Here is a 27861-nt window from a genome sequence, read left to right on the forward strand (position 1 = left end):
GGGCGAGCAACGGTGTCTAAATTTCGCCTCGATTTATGGCTAGAAATTTTCCATATTTTTGCAAAGAATTTTTTCGCAAAAGAAACAAAAAAAAATTAAAAACAGAAAAATATTTGAACACGATTTTGCTATTTACGACTATCGCTTTCTTCTAACTGAGAAATTGTACATAACCCAAATTAGAATGAAACGGAAGTTTCAATCCTGCACCTACAGAAACGTAATTACGCGTCTGTGTGTATAATGTATTTAATATACTTATAATATATATGTAACATATGGTTGTAAGTATAATATATAATATTTTGTACATTAAAAATCGTATACGTTGTAGCTTATTACATCGACATAACTAATACCTGTGGCCTAATATTAATTAATGCTATATCATTATTCAACTTTATCTATGATAGTTTCTTTCTTGTCTGCGCGTACGCGTGTTTGTTTGTGTGTGAGTGTGGATGTATGTGTGTGTGTGTGCGCGAGAGACGTATGTGTGTCAATGTTTGTCTTTCTCGTTTTAATCATATTTTTCAAATTTTTATTACAACTTTTATTAATATTATTATTGTTATTTTTAATATCTATGATAAATTCGTAACTAGAATAATAATAATTATTATTATTATATTGAATTCACATCCCCGTTACAAACGTGCGATTTCGTTGCCCGCGGGTTTCTTTTCCTACATGTGGAGTATGTTTGTTTTTTTTTTTTTTTCTTTTTTTTTTGTTTTTGCTGTCATCGTTTTTAATACCATTACGCATGGATTTTTATTGAAGGGTGGGGAGGGAAAGGAGAAAATGTGAGGAGAAACAAAGAAAAAAAAAAAAATCAACGACAAACCGAATACATTAGATGTGCCCGCGAAAATATCACAATTTAAAAGCATACTCTTGTCTTTTACTCTGCTTGCACTTCGTCATACGTTATACATACATACCTATTTTCCGTGCTTATATACGCACGTATTTACGTACAATAACAATAATAATAATAATAATAATAACAATAATAACGATAATAACAGTTCGTCGATACGCTGCTCTTTATTTGACGATTTTATTATGTTAACGACTCCGCCATGGTTTTTACGTATGTTTATGATGTGACAATAATACGGTAGAGATAATTATCCTTGATTTTATCCCTGTGATAATTAATTGCTAGATGAAATTTTACGTACCATACAATAATAATAGTAATAACGATTATTATTATTATTGTTATTATTATTATTATCGTGATTTTTGCTGTCCGTATCGATTACCAATTTAACATGAGTGGATACAACTCACCCCTGGAATTATCGTGACGTGATTGACATAGGTTATAGGTACATAATTTATTTACAAAAGTTCCATCTCATATATATATATGTGTGTGTGTATTTTAATATATCGAGACAACGATAAAACATTTTATTATTCGTCAATTCATAACGCGCTATAACATAATATAATCGTATATAATTACAGTTAACCAATTTCTCAGACATTTCTCCTTTCTCGTCTGTTGAAGTGATAATAAGTAGGGTATCGAATAATGAAAATTGAATGTGTTATCGGTAAAATTATTACGAATTGAAATTCTTATGCCAATTGAACAATGAGATCCGTTTACGAGAAAAATCGTGCAACAATTATGGACCTCATGTCTGAAAATTTGTTTAAACATTTTTTCGTCTCGATTCGGGATTTTTTTACTATTTTTTTTTTTCCTGGCTTCAAAATTATAACCACAAGTTGTATACAATTACCAGCTGATACAGTATGATTGATATTGTGTGTTTTATAACTTCATATTTCTTGACTCTATTTACAATGCCTCGTTTCTTGCACTAGGTATCATACATCTACATATCACTACATATTGTTATACTATAGATAAAATATCGTACCCGCAGTGATGATTTTCTTTTATCGTTATTGTTATTGTTATTATTATTATTATTATTATATCGTATACCTCAACTTCGGAAAATTGCAGTTCATTTAAATACGCTGTATAATTAAATTACATTATTCACGTCCATTTCGTTTCTATTCTCTTTTAATTCTTCTTGTTTTATTTTCTTTCCTTTGTTTGTTCTCCAAGTTCGATTTAGCGAAATAAAAAAAAAAAAACAAAAATTACAACCAACTCAACGGCACCTCGTTGAACATAATTGTAAAATAAAAGAAAACATACGAGAACAACGTATCCTCGCGAAACGACAAAGAAGCTTGAGAGTGAGAGAAGAGAAGAATATCGTTAAAAGTATGTATACGCATTAACGCATACATGCATTGGTGATAAAAGTACCGTATCATTCATAATCAGACACGGTACAAATCACACAACGATATTATTCAATTTTCATTAAAAACTCGTGTTACTCTGTTTCTTTGTTTTTCCGACATATGTGCCTCAGCCAAAACACGATCGTCAGGGCTGTCGTGCGGTAGGTAAAAAAAAAAAAAATTCACGAGAATCGAGGGAATAGAAGAAAATGAAGAGAGAAAAAGGAAAAACAAACAAAAAACAGAGTAACAATAAAATAGAAAAAAATCCTATGAAACAAAGTCAAAAACGAAACTGAAGAGGGTAAAAACAATCTGAGGAAGTAAACGAGAGCAGCAAGCGAGTAAAAAATGTTGGGCGATATGGGGGCGGATAATTCGCCCTAGTATACCGAACTGTACTCGAGATCGTGGCCGGTGTACTGAGGGGGTCCCGGGGGTGGAGGCTGGGGGCTGTACTGCTGCTGGGAGGCGTCCGACGCCCGGCGTCGCAACGCCGCGATGCTATGGGCGCCCCGCCAGTCGGTTGCCTCGCCGCTTCCGTCCGTACCGACGCAGGATACTCCACCGCCGGAAGCTGCCCCCGGGGAACCCTGACCGCAGTTTAAACCGGGACCCAAGCTGCCCGGTTGACCACCGCCGACCGACGAACTCCCGGGTGGGGAACCTCGAGACGCCGATACGTGAACACCCCCTGTAATCAATGCGAGTGATCCGAGGGTTAGTGGATGGGTGCCGGTTCCGTTTGAGAGGATTCCTGTAACGGGGAAATCTCTTGAAAGTTGAAAATCAACCGCGCATGCGCCGAACAATTCAATCTCATTGGTCGGCGAAATCTTATTCTTGTATGCGACGCAGGCCGGCCAATCTACGCAAAATTTCTACGTTTGAAGTTTCAAAGAGCGTAAGCGTTGAGTTACGATCGCTCTTTGACGAATCAACTTTCCGACCCGATAACAAATGCTTTCCAAACATCTCCGAGTCGCTGCCTAAATTATTTGAGATTCTAACCTCGAAAATTCGTATCGAAACGGAATTTGACAGCTGAAAACTCGAGATGGCCAGCCTGCACGAACAGCCGATGAAAGTCGCGCATGCGCGGTTGATTTTCAAGTTTCGAGAGATTGTCCAGGTATGTGAAGTACAGTCAGTCTTTACAGGCAGAGTAAGATATCACTTATTTTGACTGTTACCTACGCTTGCGCATCGCTTACGCGAGGAAGCTAACCGGTAGCGCCGTTCTACGTAAGGTAATATTCATTAATGCCTTCCCTTTCCGGTTAACTTTTTCTCGGTCCGAAACAAAATGCGAACTAGATTCTATACGAATTATGTGAAAATGACTAACGATGAAGACGACGTGAGATAATGGGAGTCATTGTCACGTAATTCGTAGGTTAGAAAATAGGAGGATTATCGCCGTGTATAGAAAATGTCCCTAAACTAGAGGAAAATTAAGATGGCGTTGCTTCAGCAAAAGTTCTTTGATTCCTGAGCGCCAATCGGATTGTTTCCCTTATTGCTATGAGCGACATTGCTACGATCTGTTGAACCACTATTTCTTGCTTTTGGCGGACACTTTTCCAGTTCAAAATTTGTTCTCCGTATACAAAATCGAAGTTGCATTTTGTTGACTAGCCGGAACGGGAAGGCATTAATGAATATTACTGTACAACGCAGGATGCGAATATCTAAGAGAAAGTTTTATTTACGCGACAATAATGCCAGGAAATGTATTACCGTAATTCAATTACTACTTATCGTAGGAATACATTTTCTGGCGTTATTGTAGCTTGAAACAAAAAAGTTTTCGGACGTCTTTGACCGGCATTGCACACAGAATAATGCTATAAGTAGGGTTTTTGCGTTAGTGATGCGTGATCGTAGGTAATTGTCAAAGTAAGTGAAATTTCACTCAGTCGGTAAAGACTGACTGTAGCATCCTCTTAGGACAACTGAATTCGGGCCGTGCGTTGCTTCGCCCTAAATCGATCGGAACATTTTCATTCGGTTTGTTACGATACGGTGGAAAATTCGGTATTCGCCAAATTGTTATGCACACACCGAGAGAATAGAAAAATAGATTTTACGGAAAATTGAAGAAAAATATAAAAACATACTTAATATTAACGTATCCGAGAATATCTGAAATAATCGTATGCGCAAAAAAAGGTTTTTAAATCGCTCTTGGTTCGACTTCGATACATTTTCGCAACCCAACGGAAAATTGGACATTGAATTACTACTTTACAACTTGCGAATTACTTTGAAGATTTTGAGTTTACAAAATACGAATTATACCATGGTTCTGTTTTACTATGCTCACCGAATTTTAGGTAAATTTAAATTTGCGGTAGAATCAGTTGTCCTATGAAATTGCATCGTTACCCCAACACTACGAACTTCATCCTCATAAAATCTCGGGTTTTAGGTTTACAGACTGATTCTTGTCAGAAAAACAAAAAATTCGCTTTCCATACGATCTCCTCACTTTCATATGAAATGTGTGCGAGGCAAAATAACCATTATACCCGGTAGTATAAAACAGCAAAGCACAAGGAACTGAAGAAAATCGTACAAAACCGACTCGCTACCTGGGTCAGCTTTTAGAGCTTCTCTTAAAAAGTAAAAAGAAGACACGAGCTAAGATAGAGAAAAAAAAAAAAGAAACCAAGAAAAGAAAAAGAAAAGAAAACCGATTCATCCGCACGCCGCATGCAGGACGATCTCCGCGAAGTCGTATCCTGTATAAACAACGTGTAAAAACGACGCGTATATCCAGGAACACACCACTTCGCGTGTTCAAGAAGCCTAGGTTAGCTTTTGATGTTGCACATCTACTCCACACTCGCAGCGTCTCTAGCGACGGTTGCGCTTATGGGGTTCGGGAAGGGTTGATTATGCGGCTCTGCGCCACGGCAGCAACAGCAGCAGTCGTAAACACCTTGTGGGGGCGATCGGGCCCACCGACGTTGAATGGGCCCGTGAAAATGATTTTATGATGCTCGCGGTAGCCGGCGGCAACCGGTGGCCATGATACAGCAAGCGGGCCCGATAGCCCAGCTGCTACGTACGAAAAAGAACACTTGAAACTGCAATTTTCAGATACCACAATTTCCTTTTTCCATTCGTTGTGGGGTTCGTTAGTAATCCTGAGGTCATTTACTACTCCCACCCTTACCGACCGAGCAAACTCACCTTTTTTTCACCCTATATTAAATAATACAACGAACGGGAAGGGTTCACATCCCAAAAATCGTCAAAATAATTTGTGGTTTTTAGACACGCGTCACTATTGCCAAGTTTCCCGCATTTCAGGGATCAAAAAATGCACAACTGAGATACTTTCTATCATTCCGGAAAAAAATGATGATTAAAATGAGCCATCGTGAGACTATTTTCATGTAATATTGACGTCGCTAGATGATAACTAGGAATTACTATAATTTCGTAAATACAAAATGCACTGACGGCTAACCAAGGAACGCTCGGCCTTCCTGGAGAGAGAGAGACTTTTGATATACCACAATTGCAATGTCAAATTTACATTCCGACCGAACTACCACGGTTATACCCAACCAGAACCACGTGAAGACATCTTTCCCGGTTGATATTAGTCATTCATTGACTTCCGTGACTCAACATCTCGCGATTTTAGCGAATAGGAATACCGAAAGAGCTGCAGGCGGGATTCTGGCGAGATTCTATAAATGAATAGTCCGCGCTTTTAATAGTTTCAACGAATTCCGAAATTCTATTGGGACCCGTACAATAGAAGTTTCTTCTTGCAATACGTATGGATTCATACACAATCTCTGTTTACTCTTGCCCAACCTTTTTCAATTTGGCTTTTGAAAGGACGTCGAAGATTTCTTTTACGTTAAGAGAAAGACAATCAATCGTGTAGCTAACTTCGTATACCACGAATATTGTACAGTTTTTGTCTCTGACATGTTCATAAGACGCGTTAGAAATTGACAAGTCAGAGTATTCATGGGTACTGTACTTTTTGTACTGTAGGAAATCTTGAATTTCAACGTTGACAATTTTTTTTCACCCCTATATCTGCCTATTAAAAATTCTGCAACGCTTGAAATTCAGCTCACCTTTCAGCTTTCCTGCACTAAATACTGACGCACCAAAATTGTATCTCTATCATAGGGAAAAATGTACATTTCTTTTTATAAATTGTTTTCAAATTTCAACTATACTTCGTAAATTCAGCTAAGCTATCATTCGTCAATGGTATTGTTCAATTTCTAATTATTTGTGTGAAACGAAGCAATACTACGTGTTTTTGAATTGAAATTTATATATCGAAGGTGCACGATTTCCGGACCTGTTAGTCACGAAAGCCATCCAACATTACTTAAGTCTTGTGGAAACTTATCAGGGAATTCTGAATTTCTTCTCGGGAAAAATCAGGGAATTTTACTTGAGCAAAATTGTCACCACCCTGTTTCAGTCACGTTGATACCAGTTGTGGACACATTCATTGGGTACTTATAATCGGAGATCGTGTCCAGAGGCGCGTCGATGATCTACGTAGATCCCAATTTTCAAACAATGGAGTATGCCATCAAGTGCCAAAACTTGTTCGAAGTCGGATTTTAGTAATTTTGAATTAGATGATCGAAGAGATTGAAAGTCAAATTAAAAGATGCCCATAAATGGTATACTTGGGGACATGAATTCCGATACGACTAACTTTTTCGACAAGTCAGTTACGTTGAAAATGCAGATTCAACCTTCAGCGTCGCTGTCGGCCGGCTGCTACGCGTTGAATCTGCATTGCCAGCGTAAAGCCAAAGTTTGCTATCTCAGAATCCATTTCCTCAAGTGTACGGTAACATTCATTAATGCCTTAACCTTCCGGCTAACTTGTTTTCGGTCCGAAACAAAATGCGAGTTCGATTCCGTACGAATTATGTGAAAATGTCTGGCGATGTAATCATTGTCACGTAAATCGTATAGAATCGAACTCGCATTTTGTCTCGTACCGATAACAAGTTAGCCGAAAGATCAAGGCAATTAATGGATATGCAAAAAAATGGTGCATCTAGTTACATCACACATCGCAGAATGCCGTGAAGTGCAGAAGTGGAATGACTTACCGGGGCGAGTAGGATGAAAGATTTCATAGGTATGGGATCAGAGATGCAGGTAGACCGACATGCGTTATGCTTATTTACGTACGAACGTCGGTTCGTATGTATAATAACTCGAAGTGCCGACTACCGTGGTGCCCGCCTGCCTATACTCGGCACTTTGAAATGTCTTAATTCACACCTCATAGAGTCTTGTTTGCATCGGTAGAGAGTCGATACAATCGGCGCAAGGAACCGGGAACGAGCGCTCGGAATATTTCCCCGCGTCTCGTCGCGTTGCCTCGGTTTGCTCGGTCGTCTCATCGTCCAGGGAGTGCTAATCATCGTTGAAAAACGAAAAATAAGACCCGCTCTAAAAACTGTTTGCTCACCGAGTTACCGAGCGCTGCGTAAAGGCGGGTGCCACGTCTCGCACCGATCCTCTCGCCTCTCACCCTCCCACTTTCCACCATCTTCTTCTTACACGTACTTCCTCACCTTGTGTGCACGTATCTATAAGCCTCGACTATACTTTCCTAACCTCTTCATCACGCGCTTATGTATAATGCTTGTGCCTATTTGCTTATATCTGCACCGCTTTTGCTTTCGCTTCTGTGCGACATGGTGTATTAAACGATTTAAGACTCGGTAGCGCGACGGTCCCGTTTCGTTACTTAGCTCCGGTTAGATACGATCCTTCGAATCCAAGGAGAACCCCCGATCATCTTTACAGAAACGCGATCGCGGATCTCTGACGGAGTTTCGTTCCGGACAATCCGTAATTGGTCAAAGTTGAAGCGACAGGAACATTGACAATTATGTAGCCTGATTTGTTTGAGGGGAGATCATTTCACGGATCCAATTATGACAGACATTCACCCTCTGAAATCCGTCTCGATCGTCTTTTATAAAATATACCAATTGTAAGTAGCAGGCATGCGCGCAGGTTGGAAAAATTCGAGAGGCAGTAAGCGATCGAGTTCGTTATAATTCATTCAATACCATTGGAATGGATTTTTAATTGTCACGGTCAAATTGTTCGTGCATCATTCAAACACTTATAGATACGGTATATGTATACTCGTAGGCATCTGTGCACTCTCTAGGCGGTAACGAGTGGTAATTGGTACGAACCTGTGTCTCATGAACATGTGATGTACGTGTACTATATACCGTATCTATTACAGGTTATATATATATATATATATATATATATATATATATATATATATATATATAAAAGAATATGTAAGGTACACGAATGTCAGCATGTTTTACAGGCCATTTTACATTCCGCAACGTTTGTTGGAAATTTGAAATATTTGCTGAATATAGATTCTGTTTGATTTCTGAAAGTAATGATAATTATACTGACAATTAATTTGTATAACACGTACATGCAGTAATTGATATATACGTGTACATTATCAAAGAAAGAAAAGTATTTTTGAAAAGTCATTCGTCACATGTAATTGATCAACAAATTTTGATATATTATTCCAACGGAGTCGAGGATTTTTGGGAAATGCATGTTGATTTCACCAGGGCCAGAGAAGGTAGTTTTTTTTTTTTTTTGTTTTTTTGTTTGGTTGTGGATGTACATAGAGGTGTAAAATCGAACGATAAGTAAAGATTTACAGTCGATATTTGCCTTACAACATAATATCGAAGAATGACAACGTTGCAATTGCGCGGTAAATATGTATACCAACCATGTCTAGATGAACGTGTACATTTTTTTTAGATCCTTTCAAGGAACATTCTCTCATGCAAGTCGTCATCCTTGAATCGATCGTTACGTTGTATCGATTTTTTTTTTTTTTTTTTCATTAGCGAACGATTGTAACGAGTCCCGGGATCAATTGCCCAACTCATTTTGAATTTCGGATTTCTGTTAGAGGCGTTGGTTGCATACGGCGTATATGCAAATGCGTGCATACGCCGAATATGTATACACATATGTATACGGCGTTTATGTAAAATTTTTGAAAAAAAAAAAAAAAAGAAACAATGTATGTATCTATACATGTATCTATATGTATGGATATACGATGTGTACATATGGTGGAGTATATGAAGCGTGCGAGAGAATCTTTGAGTGGTGATTTGAGAATTCGAGAGTTCAAGAATTTGAGACAGAAACGTAAAGTTGGGTCCGTATGTTTGCACAGTCAGACCTCAAGGCGATCGCACCTAGGTGCGAGGTCTCTCCGGCTGTGTGCTTACCATTACGCCGCGGTGCAGCCATCTCTCTCCCTCCCTCCCTCCCTCCCTCTCTCTCTCTCTCTCTCTTTCTTTCCCCCTCTCTCTCTCTCACACACACTCTCTTCCTCCTTGCCCCCTTGACTCGGCAGTTAGGATTTTTCACGTTTTGCTTCGCTGTACGACTTTAGCTCGGGTCGAGATGGAGAGATTTGGGCCTTATAGATGTACCGAGGCAAAGCATCAACGACGGTAGAAAGTTTGATGAATAATGCAGAAAATAGAATTGAAAGAAAGAGTTGACGATTAACAGGAAAAACGATGAAACTGGGAAATGGATGGATTTTTTTTTCCAGAAAATACGTCGTTGCAGATAAATTTTTCACCGCAAAACGTTGTTGGACAACTATAGTTTCAATTTTATTCAATTGAGATGACGAACGTTGTTAGACAGAGATATGAGCGTAAAGTTATCGGTTTTCGGTACTTAAAATTGATCGAGAATGAAACGAATGATTCAATCTTATTCATTCCCAATGAGGTATTAGCTTCCTTTGCAACAATCAGGTATGCCGATGATTATAAACGGTTGCAATTTATAATTCGTTTGTTATCCAACGCTAATTCAAAACCTGTGATTCCGTATTAGAATTTTCGAAACACCTTCACCTGACTTGTGAGATGAAAAAAAGTGATTGACGGCAAAAAAAAAAAAAAAACTTGACAAAAATTGAACTTTGCTCAAAGAAGCGAGGAAATGGTGCAGAAAGATTCAGGGTTGTACAAAATTTCTGCGAACATGGCGTAAGTTTCTTACGCAAATACCTGATACGTGTGATTAAAATTAAGGTGGGTATACCTACCGAGGGAGTTTAGACCGTAGCTAGCCTGGTATACCGTTTGCGACGGACTGCTTATTGGGAGACCAGAGTTACCCAGACCAAGCGACGTGCCCAGACCTCCGCCGCCTTGCTGCCCTAGCTGACCCAGACTTTGGCCGAAACCGCCCATCCCCATCCCGCTTTGACCCAGCTGCCCGAGTCCTGCGGGAAATCAGTGATCGTTGTAGTTATTGCCATTGGCCTTATAGGCGGGGCGATTCCCCTTCTTTCTTTAATTATTACTAGTATTTATTACGCTTTTGATTTATTTGCAGCTTGTTTTTTTTTTGTCAATATCTTTGATTTCTCACAAATTTTTATACACACAGTTGTGCGCAGTGACGTCTGATACGGCCAGGTTTTTTGGACAATCGGTTACGTTGGCCGTGAAAAATTAACCCGGATCGGATGCGAAGCAGGCTCAATCTTTGTCAACACAACGTGACCAATGACCGGGAAATTAATCCAATAATAAAAAAACTCGATCGTCATGGGTTATGTTTACAAAGGTTGAGCTAGTTTCGCGGTCCGCCGGCGGTGGCGCTGCGGGCTGATTATGCATTGCCAACGTAACCGACTTGTCTGACATATTAACCGTCTGAAAATCGGAGATGCGGCCATCGGTTAGTGATTTTGACCTTGTGAGTTGGTATTTTGTGTTTTTACTGACCCGGGCCCATTCCCCATCGATCCGTAGGTGCGTGGAACATCCCAGCGGCCCCGCAAAGCTCGGCAGCAGAGCTCATCGCTCCGAATGGCGGCAGTCCGTGGGATGGCAGCAACGATCCCGGTGACCTGAAGACGTTCGTTGTTTTCTTTCGCTTCTTCCATTTCGCCCGACGGTTTTGAAACCATACCTGAAAAAACCGTTAAATTGTAGGTTTTCACTTTTTTTTTATCATTGTCAGTCGGTGTTCGGTATCAATTCGAAAGTTTTGATTTACATTTTGCTCATATCTGAGACTTTGATCTATCAAGCTTGCTGGTAGATTCAAGTTTTAGCTGATACTCAATTATAACAACAAGTTATTGCGGGTTAATGAAACTTGGTAGCCTGTATTTTGGGAGAAGGAAATGGCGAACTTGAGGTTACACATCGACTGACCTGTTCGGTCACTGTATAACCAAAACTCGGTAATACCGGCTATTCAAGTTCGATCACAACTTCAGGTAGATAATTATTCGAAGATCGAAATGAAGGTGGACTGAGTGGGTAATTCATAAACTGTTGTTCAAAAGTAGTTTGAGACCTGATGAACATGCGTTGTACCGAGAAACCGCCCAATAGTTGAGAGTCCTGATGTACAAGCGTTTTAGATTAAGCGATTCTCTGATCAGTGGTTGCAATAATTGCATAAGAGAATAATTGCGGAAGAGAACGAAGAAAACGGGAATTGCGACGCGTGGTTCAGTATCGAGCGTTTGCGTTCAGAACTTTTTCTCTCGAAATCGAAACGAAGATACAAGAAACTTTGCATAAAATGACATCTCTTCCCCCGTACGGTGGCATTGCACCGTAATAATCCTTTTCACGTTATATGTATAGGTACAAGTATCGATATGTATACACTAGCGGATGTAATATGCGGTTGTAAATAATAGATGATGTATCGGGTGTGCGGCGGTGGCGAGGACGCGGTTGATTTCAGCCACCCCCGAACCACCCTCGACCCCTAAAAGCCGGCGGACTTGATTTATTGATATCGCATGCAAAGCCGGTCTGCGTTCTCCGAGAACCCCATCCTCATATCGGCGGCACCATTGGTCTGAACGAGACCGTGGCTGACCGGGTATGGACCTGGCGTACCAGACGTGAACTTACCGCGAGTGGTGCGATCAGACATGAGAAGAGCGAAAAGGGTGGATTCCGCAGGGCCGCGAGTTACTTCGGAGGCAGTTCCGCTACTGCAGGAATGGACAGTTTCGCTCGTATGTAAAGTCGTAAATTAGTACCGCAGCACGGCATTACCACCGGCTAAGGTTGGTATATGTTTGCGGGGGTTGCGATAGGATTACCCACGGCTAATTGGATATATGGGAACCGACGGTGTATCCCGTTGAACCGTTCACTTCCGCCGTCTACATCCCTGGCTCGTATATACCTACGCTGTTCTTTACACCATCCGTTGCGTGAACGACCATCTTCGAGGAAGTTGACGCTGTACTTACTGAAATTTTACCGAGGGTGTTACTCATTCTCATTCAATTTGTGAAATTCAGCCTTCTTGGTGAGTCGGCAACTTCTGTTGTAATGCTCGATACAGCCTCTGATGTTTGTTCGTGACATCAGAAATACTGTGCCGTTCGGAGCTGATTCTGTAATGGGGTTCGAAACAGGCTAGGGATGGATTCTGTACTCAATCTTGACATTCGTAGTCGGAATCTTGAATAATGGTCGGTATTAAATAACTTTATATTAGGTAAGTTGTACTAACAAGTGAAGTCACTCTGATCGAGGAAGAGCTTATTACGTTCATTCTACACTTGTATCTTTATCCTAGACATATGTCTAAAAGTGTGCTGGATCGAATGCATCTAATGAAAAAAAAAAAAACAACTATTCCGAAACTGTTGTTGGTAGTAGAAAAGCTAGAGAGTACAAATTCCTCCAACTCTAACCATCACCGCGAGTTAGTGGGATAAAATTTTTGGAGCAAGCTCGATGCCGAACGATTTCGTTCAGCCAGTCTCACTAACCGCGTTCGAGAGTTGTCCAATTCAACCAATTTCAATCGAATTCAACCTTTCCAGTCCAGCGTACGCAGAGATTCATTACGAGTTGTTTTTTCTTCTTTCTCTTTTTCTCACCCCTTCATGCGAACCTGCTGACTTTTAGGAAGTGATATTGCGGCGGGCGGGGGTCAGGGGTCGACTGGGAACGACCGAGCGGTTAGCCTTGCGTATTAGGATGCGTGAGGCGCGATCCCGCACCCCAGCAGCTAGGCGCCCTGGGGTTCCTTCTTTCTCTCACTCGCCCGATCCGCCTCCCGTCTCTCTCTCTCTCTCTCTGGCCGCCACCTCTACCGCAGAGCAGGGTAGGTGCGGTTGCACTGATTTCACGCGCGAACACCGACTAAAAGCCAACGCGTTTTGTGTGCCTACAACCCCGAGGTTATCCGCCTCGTGAACAACCTAATGGAAAAGAGCGGAAGGCGGTGGCGTGGCTCAATTGATCGAGAAGCTTCTTGCCGGTTTTTACTCCCAGCTCGTCTTTACCCTATATACTCGAACGCGGAGTCACCTGATCGCGTTCCACTCTTCGAATCCAAACATCGGCTGCGTGGAACGAAAGCAACCGGGTATTTGTTGCCATTCCAGCGGCGTTTACCCGAAGGACGGTTCTTTTTCATCACGGCTAATCAATGGCCGTCAATGATATTGACCATCGGTTAGTCGAGGTTGACCGTGATCGACAACTTTGGGGCGACCCAGGTGAGCTTTCCGAGGACTCCAGTAACACTGTCTATAGGTATAACCGGGCGTGTATCGATTCGGGCGTAGATAGAGGCGCGCACCTTTCGATGACTAACAATATGCCCGAGAAGGGTAGAACCCAGCGGATCCCGGTCTTCCCTCGGGTCCGAATCGAGTCTGTGATACGCGTATATTGAGTCAATTAGGAATATTGCTTTTTAAAAATTGATCAATCATCCACCGATTAGGCCGACGCACGCGTCGGTCGGACAGCTGCGTCCGCCAGCCGCACTTGGAAAGGTGAATTGGCCTCCGCAAGCGGTACACCTGGACAAAAAATCACGGCCCCATAGTTTTCGGGACCTCGGACGAAACTGTTTAATCTCTCGTTTTTTTTTTTTTTCTTTGTCTTCCAAGTCATTTTTCGATCGGTCGCGGAGGACACGCGAGCTTTCCAAGCAATCGCTTAACGGATTCGAGTAGGATAAGTTTAGACGGTTACCTCGAACGTTGGGGAGGATCGAGGCTGGCGGCCCATGCCGAGAAGGGAGAAACGGGAGAGAGGCAAATGGGGGGGAGGGACTCGTAAAGGAGGTTCAGCGGGCGTTGATATAAATTGATCGAGCCATCAACGCAAGCGGGAGGATCTGGAGCTCGGCACCCTCGGGAGATATACGACCCTATAATATACTTGTGTTGGTGCGGGATACGGAAAGTCCGCTGTACGGGATCGAAATCTGGTTTTGGAATGGGACCTTTTGCCGGACCAGATCCGCGGGAGGGACCATGACGAAAAATTTTCACAGGCACAGCACGATTAGGTATTATCATGGATTATTGTTTTTAGTCAAATTAGAAACGAGGCAAAGAGGCCACATCGAGTGTTTCACCCAGGAAACTCCGATTTCGTGGTATCTTGATCTTTGAATTATTCGCCGAGTTTGAAATTCATTACCTAGAAATCCCACTGCGAAACAATGGATCGTCATAGTAGGTAATTCAATCGTGAGCTGATTGTGAAGTGACTCTTCAATTTTGCAGAATCCACATTCGAGGGTTGGAGTGTATCGGTACTTTACAGCGCACGAATGAAGGCACTCTCGACCCCATTGATTCTGACAATATCTGTTAAAATAGTTGACAAAAGTCCTTTGATTTCTTCCGAAAAGGTTATCTAATTTCTGTCCAACGAATGTGAATTTGCGTCCAGTCTTTAAAATTTTATGACGTTATTCTCGAAAAGCACGGTTTTCTTTTTTTTTTTTTTTGTTTCCCATGTACGATTATTGCTGCTTTTCGATGCACGTTCAGAGGGTATGCGGCGAAGTGAACAAAGCAAAGGGTGCGAATCAGGCGACGCGAACCGACTCTCGCGGTCTGATTGATGATGGCAGACGGGAGATCTTCGAAGAGGGGGGGGGAGAAGAGGAGGTGGTGAGGTACCGGCCGAGGCGCATTACCCAGACCACCCTCGGGGACTCCCGGGGTTTCGCGAAACTCTCTCTAGAACCATCCTATACCCTCCAGGACCTCCTAAGATAAGGGAGGATAAATAGCTGTCCAAATTAAATTTATCCTAGAACCGTAGAACAGCTACTGTCTTCTTTCTATTTTCAGACACCGCTATTTTCGTGCCAAATTTTTTCATTCCATCACAAGAACAAGAATAAGCACGAAAAAAGAAAGAAGAAGGGAATATACGAGTCGATCCGTCAACTTTCGGACAGATTTTTAGTGCATACTTTTCGATGTGGCTGTCATTTGGATATGTTATAGAGGTAGTGTAGACAAAGATATGAAAATCCTCCAATTTTCAGATCTCAGCGTTTACAAGAAACACGTTTAACATTGAATTTTCGGGACTTTATGTCTCGTCCAAAAAAGCCTGACATTTGTTTTAGCGTGAAAAAGACCGATCTTTACGAATATGAGATACATTTGAAGATAGAACCAGAAGAAGTGTAAAAATAGAAAATACACATTCTATTCGACATTTTCGGTCCTGTACATGCGAAGGAGTAAAAACTACATTGATCAAATTTTTTCTTACTAAATGGTAGACATTTTGGACTGCGATAACACGAGATTACAATTTAATCAGTACGGATGTAGAATGTATTTAGAAAATTCCGGTTCAGTGATGATTTCATTTTTATCACAGTATACAAATTTCAAGATATACCTCTTTCCATATCTCGGAGCAGCCGAAAATCGTTGGTATCACCGCGATTATTATAAAACGATAGAGAAATTGTTTTCTCGTTGTCGGTACGCATGCAGTGAGCGTTTTAAGGACGCGCCAGCTGTAACATGTACATATACACGCGTTCCCGCATTACTCGCTTGCCGGTTAAACTTGATCCCTTTACGTTTTATCATTATTTTACGTTGGCAATATCTCCGACTTAGTGCTCACACTCCGCGCGTCGTGAAATTAGTCGTAACTACCGGTTAAACCGAAATTTCACGCTGCATGGAATTAACCTCACCGCGGATATGTATAAACAGCGGAAAACGATGCTTGCAATAGCCATGCACAACGGGATATATAACGGATGTAGCGTCTCTTGGGAATAAGGAGATGAACCATCCCTTGATCATGGGAATTGGTTGAATGGTTTTTGGACCGTTTGCAAGTGTGTCCTTTCATGGGACATTCGGAACGTCGAAACCAGGTCTGAATTAACTGTCGCGGTAACGCAATTGTAACGATGCGTGCTTAAAAGATTCCCTATTATTTCGCAACTTTACAATTGTTTGAAATTGAGTTAATCGTATCGTGATCATATTTTGAAAACACAACACTTTGTGAGTTATTTTTAAATTCCAAGATACTAATTGTTTTCATCAGCGTTTCGTTACGTTAATGGAAACGTTATTAAACCTCATCCACGTCGGATCTTTGAAAACCTCGGTTTCCATTCATTGTGTATAAATTAAACGATCAATGGTGTATTAAGCGTTACATTCGGTATGCAATTTCTTTTTTTTTTTTTTTTCAGTTTCGTTACACTTCTACGATCCAATGAAATATTTTCTGGGCATAAATTGTTGTAATTTCTCTACTGTGAAAATAAAAAAACAGAAAAAGTCGTATCGGAGAATCCCGGTAAAGAATAAAAAATATCTATGTAGAAAAAATTGTTCCATCCTCGTTCATCGATAGTTTTCTCAATCCTTTATCTCCTTTCGTCTTCTTCTTGTACCGTGTTGACGTTCAGAGGTATAAAGAGAGTGCCTTCGTTTTCGAATTGCGGTGTTTATCGCCGGTCCCGTCGCCTTATTTCCAAACCTCGAGCCCATTAATACGTCGGGATTTATAAAATGACGAGGCTCCGCGAAAGAATCGAGGGCTGAGGGGCGGGGGGGGGGGGTTTGATATGATACGGTGGAATGGGCTCCGGATGATCCAATTCTCCCGGGATGCTGTGGCAACACAGTTTGTCCATTGAGCCAACATCCCTGTGCCCCCGGACCCCCTTTCATCCCCCCACCCCTCAGGAATCCTCGCGACGTAGGTGGCGCGTATAGTTTCGGCCGACGACATGTAAGGGCCAATATCGTGCCCTATGTATATTTATACCGCATTAAAATTCACCCTCTCTCAAAACTGCGAGCCTCCGCAATCTCATACGCCTTATGTATGTGCGTGTATATAAAACAAGTCGAAAACGAACATGGGAAAAACAATGCCCAATTTTTTTCACGAAAGGGTATTTAATTGGAAATAGATGGAAGAAAGAAAAATAATTTTAAAAAACAAAGAAGGATTGCTGGAATCATTGTCCACGTTTACGTTCTCTTGTTCTGATTTTTTTTTTATCCTAGAACAGGTGTCTCGTAATGATTTTAACTTGTATACAGTAATTTTGATTATTGCCTTAGGATTTTCGTCTAACTCGTTTGCGGTCAGAAAGAAAATGCGAGTTGGATTCTATACATATACGAATTATGTGACAATGATTCCCAATCTTTCGCGTCGGCTGCGTCGCCGGTCGTTGTCACATGATTCGTATATAGAATCTAACTCGCATTTTTGCTTCGGATCGAAAACAAGTTAGACGAAAGCCCAAGGCATTAACGAACATTACTTTACGTACGTATGTATGTACAACACTAGCGTCTCGCGGTGGACGAACGAAAGTAATCACGGTGTATAAATTTTCGCAGAGAGGGAAGATCGAGTGGGCATGTATACGGATCACGAGGAGAGTCGCATATGCGCTGGGAATTCGGCCCAGAAGTCACCACGAGTCTGACTGACTCCATCTACAAAGTATTGCTTTCAAAAGAATCCCAAGGGATACGGGTGAATGGTGTCATTGCCGAATCCCGGGGGAATGGACAAGTGACGTATATGACTCGGTGAGAGATCGAGTCTCCTTCTCTTTACCTATATACTCTAAATCATTCCTGATCATACGTATTGCTACGTTTATAATGTTGAAATTTCGCAGAACCGAGCCGAGATTTTGTGAATCTTTTTTTTTTTTTTTATTTTTTATTTATTTTTTTTATAATATTGTAAGTGGAAAATTCTGCCGAAAACACTTGTCAGAATTTCCAACTCCTTTCGTCTTTAGAGAGAGAGAGAGTGAATTCAAGTTTCGAAGTTTTGGCAAAGTGGAGGAAAGATTCGATTTTTTAATTTTTTTAGGTTTTTTTTTTTTGGTAATCAATTATTTATCCCTTGTTAGGTATTAGTATTTTCAATTGACTTTCGGCTGTTAGACGTGGAAAATCAAGTCGCTTTTAGATTTGTTTAATTCCCGAACGGTGTTTCAAATTTATTTTAAATCATTAGAAAAACAAAAGGCTCAAACTTAACATGCAAAGGTACGAAAAAATTTGAACATTCCTTTACCCTCCGTCAACACGTTTTTTTTTTTAATTTCGTCCGCAAACTGATCAGGCTTTCAGGGTCATCGGTTCAGGTTTTCAGTTTTCACAGCTTCTCCGGAATCAAAAAAAAAACAAACTGGCGAAGACAAGAGTTTGAATTTATTTTTTCGCTTATGGGCTGAGATTGATATAACTCGAGGATAAATTCGAAAGGTATAATTTCCATTTTAAAAATTCATTTACACTCGAGCACAATGTCTACAGTACAGAAGTTTGAAATTTAGTTTCTCTCGACTTTAAGATCGGTTCAATACTTTCCTAATCCGATCCTAATGAAATTGGCGTAGAGTGGTGCTCGGGTGTAATCGAAGGGACGTAGACCGGTATCCCCGTCTACGAAAGAGACCCGTCCAACGGTTACCTGGCGCAGTTAACTTAACCGGTAGTTAACTTAACCAAATGTTAACTGGCGTCGTTCCGCCGAGCTTATTGTACAGGGCTAGAAACGCGAATGGCTATCCAACGGCTCGCTGCCGACACAAAATTTTATTCGCGTATACTTGTAAGGTACTTGTGCGTATAACGTAACGTCACGTGCAGTTTCAAACGGCGTTGCACAGCCGCGAAAATTGAGGGCAGGGTTTAATCGACCCTTACTTAGCAATTAAAGTTGGAATTAAATCGGTTATCGTCGCTTCGGCAAAAAGACCGCACCGCGGTTGATTAGCACTCGGTTCCTGAAAGCGCGAAAAAGCGCGTTTCTCCAATCGCAATTAAAATATCGCGAAATCTAGACTCGATATTCGCCATCGAATTCCATCGGTGCGTTGATATTTTACACCTATTCAACGCAATTATATCTCAGCGATTCAAATTTCCCGCGTATTATATATATATATGTATGTAGGTATATCTTTTTATTTCTATTTTTTTTTTTTTTTTTTTTTCAAATCGTCACCTCCGTGTTTTCACCCCCGTTGTTTTGTACATCCACCAGGCTCCTCATTTTTATTTAATCATTCGTTATTTCCTCTTCTCGGATTTCAAGCCGGACGGTTATTTCTAGTCTGTGAATTATTGATCACGCGCAAGTTAGCCGATAATGCATTTTCTGTGTACAGAGCCGGAGCTTTTGTATACTCGTACACATTGCTGACGCGATCGAACTCGCGAAATTTTCTGTTGAATTTTTCAAGTCTCGTTGGTTTTTTTTTTTTTTTTTTTCTTATATTTTACTCGGAACCAGTGACCGCGAGAGACGAGTAAATATACTGACAATACGATGAAGAATCTTCTACCGTGAATTCAGCCATTCGCGTGAAAACTCTGCAATTGAACTCGATTTTCACAATCGGGCAAATTTCCGACGAGTCAATACGCGAATCCCGTACAACGAGATGTATCCGGAGGAAAAGAATATTTTTTTTTAAATGGAACAGTTTCCTCCATTTCTTTTTTTATTTTTTGCAATGTTTTTTGTCCCTATATTTTCCAAACGCGTTTGCTTCGGTTTCCTGTCTCCGTTTTACCGTCTGGCAAAAATTTTTCGACAAAATGTCACATCTCCAGCCCACGTTGGACCGATTGAAATTTGTAAAAAAAAGGGGAATAATGTTGTTGCCTGTGTTTTTGTTTAAAAAAAAAAAGAAAAACAAAAAATACCAAAAAAAAAAAAAAAAAAAAAACGAAAAAAAAAAAATAAAAAAATGAGAAATAAAAAATAAAAATATAAGCTTACGCCCCCTCGGCGGAGGATATTTACGACCTGGCAATGGAGAGCGAAGAAGTAGCCTTTGATAGCGGCGCTCGATATCGTCGCGACGCCCGGCGCCGGCGCCTTTCGCGTCTACCGATTGGCCGCTCAACCCTCGGCGTGCTTCAGGTACACGTTCCCTTGGAAACTGTGGAAAACGACGGCCTGCCTACCCTACCCTGCCTTCCCACGTACATGCATACCTATACACGTACCTTCAGAGAGAGAGAGAGAGAGAGAGAGAGAGAGAGATACCATGGCCACGCTTACGTCTGCGAACATGGTTAGTCTGTATGGGTGTAGGTGTATATAGGGGGTGAATTCCGCATGTATATATATGCGCGTAGAACTCGATGGAAATTCTCTTTCAATTACATTTCGACGATTTGAATTCACCGAACTGCCGCCGCGTTACTCCGAGGACGACTTTCATTTTGTTCCTTGCTCTGTCTGCCTATAAGTTGAGTGCCAGAAGATGGAGGGAATGAGATGATAATACATGGTTTATATATATATATATATATATATATATATTATTTAGGAGGGCTTGTTGAAACGTCTTGACGTATTTTCATTCCTGCCATTTCGGAGATTATGATTTTCTTTCTTTTCTTCTTCGGAATATCGCAGGCTGTGTGTATTTTTTTATTATTAAACTATGTTTAAGTGATCAAGGTAAAAAAAAAAAATGCTACTCTAGCAACGTGTTTCGGTGGCGATACAGAGACGGATACGATATTTGTTGCAACAGATAGAATTTTGCAAGTTTGAGTAGCCCGTGAAAAATCTTTGCTATCGGAGCGATAATCTCTGCTGTCTTTATATCGATACTAAACTTTAGCTGGATCAGCGAATTATTCATTTTCACGTTTATAAAAAAATGTTTAAAAATGTTTTAGCGTGCTAATATTAATCGTTGATTATTGTTTTCTTTAATGAAAGTGTTGAGCAATTTGGATAAATGAAGAAACGAGCTGATATTTAATCACGAAAGGTAAAGAAATTAATGACTTTCCTTTTTAACTTTACAATACATTGTCGTTTTCTACAAGGGACAATCTGAATTAACGTTCTTAAAAAAATGAACGTCTGGATATTTCTTCTAATTACTCGTCATATATAGTTAATACCAGTGAGGAATTCTGGAATAACAATTGAAATATCTCAAGATCTGCAGCCGTTGAGTAGAGAAATGAAAATTGTTCTGTCTTCTGAATGAAATTTCAAAATTTTTCGTTACAGCGACCGAGAATCAATCGCGAACGCTTTTCTTCATCGATATAGGATCTCGAACAAGTTATTTTAGGACTGTTACTATATTTTTCAATTTTATTAACCATGTATAATTATCGATCGGATTTTATTTTATTTTTTTTTCCTGCGTTCGAAAAGTTTTAGTCTTTGGATTGACTCTCACGAGCCTTTTCCTACCAACCGAGATACCGCAAACTCATAAAACGCCTTAGACGGCAAGTCCTACCAGCCAATTCAGGAATACAATAAAATTTTCACGATATTCTCTCGCAAGCATTAAAACTTTATCAGAATTAATATCATCAGAAACCATTTAGCGTTATTTGTAACAAAAATGACTACAGAAACATCTTGAAACCACCGGTTTTGAAAATGTGTTCAATTTATGGAGTCTTTATAATTGCGGGTAATATTAAATTTTCCGATTACAACTGCAATTCTAATTTGTTCGTTACGTTTTCGAGTGTGTATCTTAATTTGTTAATTAGTTAGACGAACAGACGTTAAACACGTGTTATTAATTCAAAACGGTGAAAAGCATTATCAACGTACCCACCTAATTTACGATATTAGTAGTAAGAAGAAAAATTTGTGTAATAATTGCGGAATCCTTGCCGATTAAGGGTTTCGTATAAAAATATCACCTCACACTTTCGCACGAGCCTGTCAGTTTCCGTGCTATATAAGTGAGTGAATTTCGCGCAGCGCGCGCTTCCACCCTCATTTTATATGCAGACGGCACACGTTGGTTGACTGACGGTTCGAGCAGGAGATAAAATTTTCATGATATTCTATTAGTCCGGCGTTTTTCCCGACGTGTCGGGCGGCTCAAAAAACGGAGGTCCACTTTTTACGCACCCCCCGCGATTTTCCGCCCTTTCACTGAACGGTTCCTTTCGATGAAAAAACGACGCCTCGAACAAAAAAAAAAAAAAAAAAAAAGGAAAAAGAGTAAAAAAAATGAAATGCCCGCACAAGTTAATCGTTTGCAACTCGATCAATCGTCAGGATCGTAATCAAACTGAACGGATAATCGCGTTTAACGTGTTCTGGATAAATTTTCCGAACATCCTAAAGCACGGATATTAAACGTGAAATTGTCATTGATGCGTGGAGCAGGTTTACCCAGACGGGGATGAATAGAATGGGAGAAAGATGAATGGTTGTGTTTAGATTTGCGTCTGCTAATTCCCTTCGCACACGAATATACGACACCATCAATTTGTTTTTGCGCATGCTTTTCACTTTTTGAAGATGATGTAATGCTTGGGTGGACGAAATCGCGGCGCAGCGTGCAGTATGGCGGTCGGGAAAATTCAACCCCCGTAGAGCATTCGTCGGAGGGCTTAGCAACTCGCAAGTTTCGCCGCATCAGTTTAATCCAAAAAGCCGCATTAGGCCTCACAATTGATTCTCAAACAACTCCCGTAAACTCCTTATACACATAGCTGCACGCCGGCCTGCAGGAATTTAACCGACTGAGCAGCATTTACCGGCTGATTAGCTGCTTATAACGTTAGCGTTTAGGGTAGTGGTAATTGTAAATGAAGTTGAAGCTAGCAGAAAGAGTTGGCAGCCAAACGAGTTGAACTCTTTGAGAATAGAAGAAATGCAATTCAATTTTACCCTCATGATTCTATAAAAGTATTGGGGGTTCAAGGTGTTTCACAAAATTTTTATTTTCGCACTTCACCACCTTGTTCAAATGAATATTGGAACGTTTGGCTGCTAGTTCTGGCTGCTAGCTTCAGCCTCGGGTAATTGTAACGGTGATGGGATGGAACAACCTACATTGTAGAAGAAGAAAAAGAAGAAGACGACGACGAAGTAGCAATATTAGTACTTTTAATGGGACTTACTTGAACGCGACTTTCCGTCAGTCCGATTCTCATTGCGATTTCTTCCCGCATGAATATGTCGGGGTAATGCGTTTTGCTGAAACACCTCTCCAGCTCGTTGAGCTGCGCCGGTGTGAACCTCGTCCGATGCCGTTTCTGCTTCGCCGGTTTGTCGTCACCTTGACCGATCGACCCCGAGTTTCCTGAAATCATGAAGCACCGGGTCGGGGTCGTTCAGTGTATCGTCCACTGGACGTCTCCGTTAGAACGAAGTGAGAGAAAAAGATAACGGACACTCGCGCATGGAAAGTATACTGGTAGGTGTGATTAGGAACATTGAGACACTTAAAGCAGAGCGAGACCATTGCTGCACACACCGTCAATGGTGAGCGCGTCTGATCCGAGCATAGTTGATCGCAACCCGTCGAAGCTGAAGTCACTTAAATTCACCCCCAAAATTGGTTCGATTCTTGCTTGCTAAGGTGCGGGAGATCTCTTATTCCTACGGAGGGTGAAAAGAAGGACTCCAGGTCACAAAGTTGCCAGAATGGCGCACCGGCTCCTTTTCTCCTTATCCAGCGTTACATTCACCGGTGATTTTACACTCCGTTCCGTATTTTCTCCTCCTCCTCCTCCTCCTCCACCTCTTCCTCTACTCCACCTCACTGCAATGCATGTTTGGTTTTACGCGCAGTTTTTGCTTATCCTTTTCATCCACCGTTCCTCCGTCGCACGGTTTGTTCTCGATGTTTTCCTCCTCCTTTTTGCTCCTCTCATCCTCCTTACCGTTGCTGCCGCCACCCGTTCGTTCGGTCCTGGTGCAGTTTAAATTTGTATAGGAGCAGTAGCTCCTACGTGCAGTCCAAGCGGCTAAGGAGCGAGTCGTTCGCGCACCCAGAGGTACACCCGACGACGGGGAGGAGACGCACGAACGCCGGTTGGTCACTTAGCATCGAGGTGTTAGAATCGTCACCGGCCTCTGCTTCTAGGCGAACAAATACCACCACACATTTGTCCATCCCCACGTACCCCCGACACTCGACTAGTCGTCTCGGAGTGTGTGGCTCGCTCACAGGCACGACCACCACAACCGCGACTCTTGAACCTGCCTACCGTTGCACCATAAGTATGCTTATTACGCAATGAACTAGTTAGTACAGCAAGAGCATATGGGGTACGTTTGCAAACCAGCAGAAATAGATTCTTACATGCCTGCGTAATACTCGGGCACGAAAACGATCATGTAAGTATCTGCGGCACTCCGTCTTCACCACGTGAGTCGTTTCCATTTCAGCTTATGATTTTCTAACGTACTCCACACCCGGCTACCGGTGTTACGCTAAAAGCGCGGCCGGTCTCTAAAGTTTGTGATATATCGTAGATAGGGACACGGACCACCTCGGAGGGTGTATCGACTCACTAAACCACGGGTGTATAGGGACGGTATCAATGAGAACCGAGTTTACAACTCGCCTCTTTATTCCTGTTTTATTTTTACGGTCATCTCTGATGGTTTTATACCAATTTTATTGGCGGGCAAACCTTCTTTATTATACCGCCGGATGTTCGGCGCGCCTTTTAAACCCGTAGGTCATTACCGCAGCGGTACCTCAATCCGAAACCGTCTTGCAGAACGATGCACACTGACGTGCCAAAAGGGGTGAAAACATCACCGTGAAATCTCGCAGCGTACAATTGTTATATGGTGGAAGTGTCGAGTTGGCACTTGAACCTGCAACCTCATCGTCTGCACCGCGTTACGCCGGGCACATAATTCTTCCACTTCGAGGTAAAGGAGTGTCGCATGGTAGCAGCAAGTAGCCGAGGTGGTGTAGGCAATGGGCATAAATGCACATAGGAGTGCAGCACCCTCAGCAGCGGGGCAACGACGGCTAAGTGTCGTCTGGTGTGTGATCTTGAGCGTATGGTATACGATACGTGTGTATACGGGGTATACATAATACCCGAAGTGAAGAAGTTTTAAATCAAATAAAAGGACTCTAACCAAACTTTAACTCACAGTAGACTTGTTTAAGTAGCGTCTAAGAATACTAATTAGACACCGACACGCCGATGCCTTTCATCGACGCGCTTCCTCTCGTGTACCTCCGTGTTTTACGGACACATGACTCGCTACTACTTTTCAGTTTTTACACCATTTCTATACTATCGCGGCAAGAACTGTTCCTCCCGGGTCAAATGTCGCCCGGTGTTTCCGGTGGATCGAACATTCGACGCACCATTGATTCGTCGTCGCACCTCCGTCGATGATGATATGTTTTAATAACGTTGCAGTCAATTCGCGGATTTATTGTCACACGCGGTTTAGTACGTTTCTCGCAAAAAGTAAACCGTGCGAAAGGGTTGAGAAGATCGATGGTTGGGTTAAAAGTGAGAAAAAGTAACGTCGAAACCGCGAGTAGTTCGGGCGAAGTTAACTGTCGGCCACATCCGACGGAGACCGAACCGACGGCTGATTGTGAGGTGTGTCTGGCTCGAGGTCGAGCAACTCTACTGGTTCCTTAACTTCTCGGCTAATTTAATCTGAGTGAGTTAAGTTAATTACGCTTATCAGACCCGCGAGCTCGTGGCCCCGTGGAGGGAATTAGAAGGAACCGTGCAAAAACACGCCACGTGCGTTCGCTACCGCATTGCTGAAATCTGTCGCATTTGAATTTTTCTTGTATTTTCTGTTACTCGATACTCTTGCTGAGTATGGAATTTGAGCATCGGATAAGTGGAGCAAAAACGTGATGCCAATATTAAAGTCACCCCAAAGATTGTTTCAAAACTGTTCTTATCTTCATCGCTGATCAATCAAAACTGTAGCTCCGTTTTCACTGATCAGTTTGACGGACCTTTATTCTTTTGACGGTTCAAATTGTTCTTCTTTCCCTACAACCAAGGTAGGGACTCACGAGTGAACTTCGCTTTGGCATTGAACCGATAATGATACATACTTGTACGATATTCGTCGGTGATTTGAACGCACGGAATATTTTTCATGTCGCGCAAGGTACGAGTGTGTACATAATAAACGACGACACACTTTATCCTACATCTTAATTTCAAGATCATCGAAGATTTGACGACAGTATTCAGTATACAGTCGATACCATACTCTCCATGTTCTAATACGTTTCTCTTATTTCATCAACGAAATTGATTCGGCGAAACTTTTACCGGAATACACTTTTCTTCAACGGTGGTTTGCCATATCAAACATGTATATACATAGGTAAAACCATATCGGGTTTGATCGGCATGGTGCGAAATCTCGATACTCCAGACACATGTGAATACATTAGTCTTTTAATCGTGCACCCAAGCCTTTCCGGCTTGCGGAATCAAATGTCACAACGTTTCGAGGTTCCTCTGTCTGTACTTCATTCCTCTTTCGCTCGGTGGATTTGTGTTTTTATATCCTCTTCGTGTCCTTGAGAATTTCCAACACTAAGGAGCGTCGAGGTGACTCGAGGTATCGCAAGTGAAACGGTCCCGGGTGTAGTGAAACCGTTGCAGATTTTTTTCTCTTGGGGTGGAATAAGAAGAAGTAGAAGTAGAAGAAAGAGACAAAGATGAATTTATAGAACGACGATTGGGGGGAAGGTGAAACTGTGTTACAAGGGGATGATGAGAAGAGGTTGAACAGTGAGTAAAATTGTAGAGAATTGATCTGGTGGTGAATTTACCGGGGATTCCGTGTATGGAGCCGCCGGTGGAGATGTTGTTGAGCATGCCTTCCCAGGAACGAAACTCAATCCTGGTAGAGGTATCTTCGATTGTAACACTGTTTCCTTTAACGAACGTCAGAATGATATTTGATCCCCGGTAAGGGACACCGCGCGACTTTTATCGGTGGTATTTTACGGGCTCGGCACGACGGCGGCGGTCCAACTTTTGACGCAATAATTTACCCAGTGAAACTCTCGTCGTCGATTTATTGCGCCCTGACGATACACTCTCATCGATAACCGGCCCGAGCCTTTGAAAGGCAGACAGCGGACTGCCCGCCGACTGCCATATCGGCCCTCCGACTCCCACCAAGACGACCATTCGCCCCCGCCTCTTATCCCCCACGTAGACGATCCCCAGGTTGTGGGCGGGATATTAAATCGCGAGTTTCCGACCTCGCCGTGACTACCTCGACGACGATGCTTTGCGTTCCCCACCGCACGGATACACCTTCACCTTATACCTACCTACCTACCTATCTACCACCTATCTGCGCTTCCACGACTGTGATACAACGAAAACGTATTCTTTATATACACCCTTCTACGCCCGAGAAGCACGCCCGGGTAGGT

General features: G+C 41.8%; 1 protein-coding gene across 2 annotated transcripts; it reads right to left on the reverse strand.

The window, feature by feature from the left end:
- Positions 1-656: 656 nt before the first annotated feature.
- LOC124182999 (homeobox protein orthopedia-like) lies at positions 657-27728 on the reverse strand. 2 transcript variants are annotated; one of them, XM_046570909.1, is made up of 6 exons: positions 24341-24420; positions 23932-24219; positions 23576-23757; positions 11124-11310; positions 10436-10615; positions 657-2977 (listed from the first exon to the last, which is right to left on the reverse strand). In XM_046570909.1, the coding sequence occupies exons 2-6, from the start codon at positions 23960-23962 to the stop codon at positions 2667-2669; spliced, it is 891 nt and encodes a 296-aa protein (XP_046426865.1). In that variant the 5' UTR covers positions 23963-24219; positions 24341-24420; the 3' UTR covers positions 657-2666. The 2 variants fall into 2 exon arrangements, with proteins under 2 accessions (XP_046426865.1, XP_046426863.1); XM_046570907.1 differs by lacking the exons at positions 23932-24219; positions 24341-24420 and adding an exon at positions 27247-27728.
- Positions 27729-27861: the final 133 nt, after the last annotated feature.

This window comes from Neodiprion fabricii, chromosome 5, assembly GCF_021155785.1.
Source record: "Neodiprion fabricii isolate iyNeoFabr1 chromosome 5, iyNeoFabr1.1, whole genome shotgun sequence".
In the NCBI taxonomy this organism is placed as follows: Eukaryota; Metazoa; Arthropoda; class Insecta; order Hymenoptera; family Diprionidae; genus Neodiprion; species Neodiprion fabricii.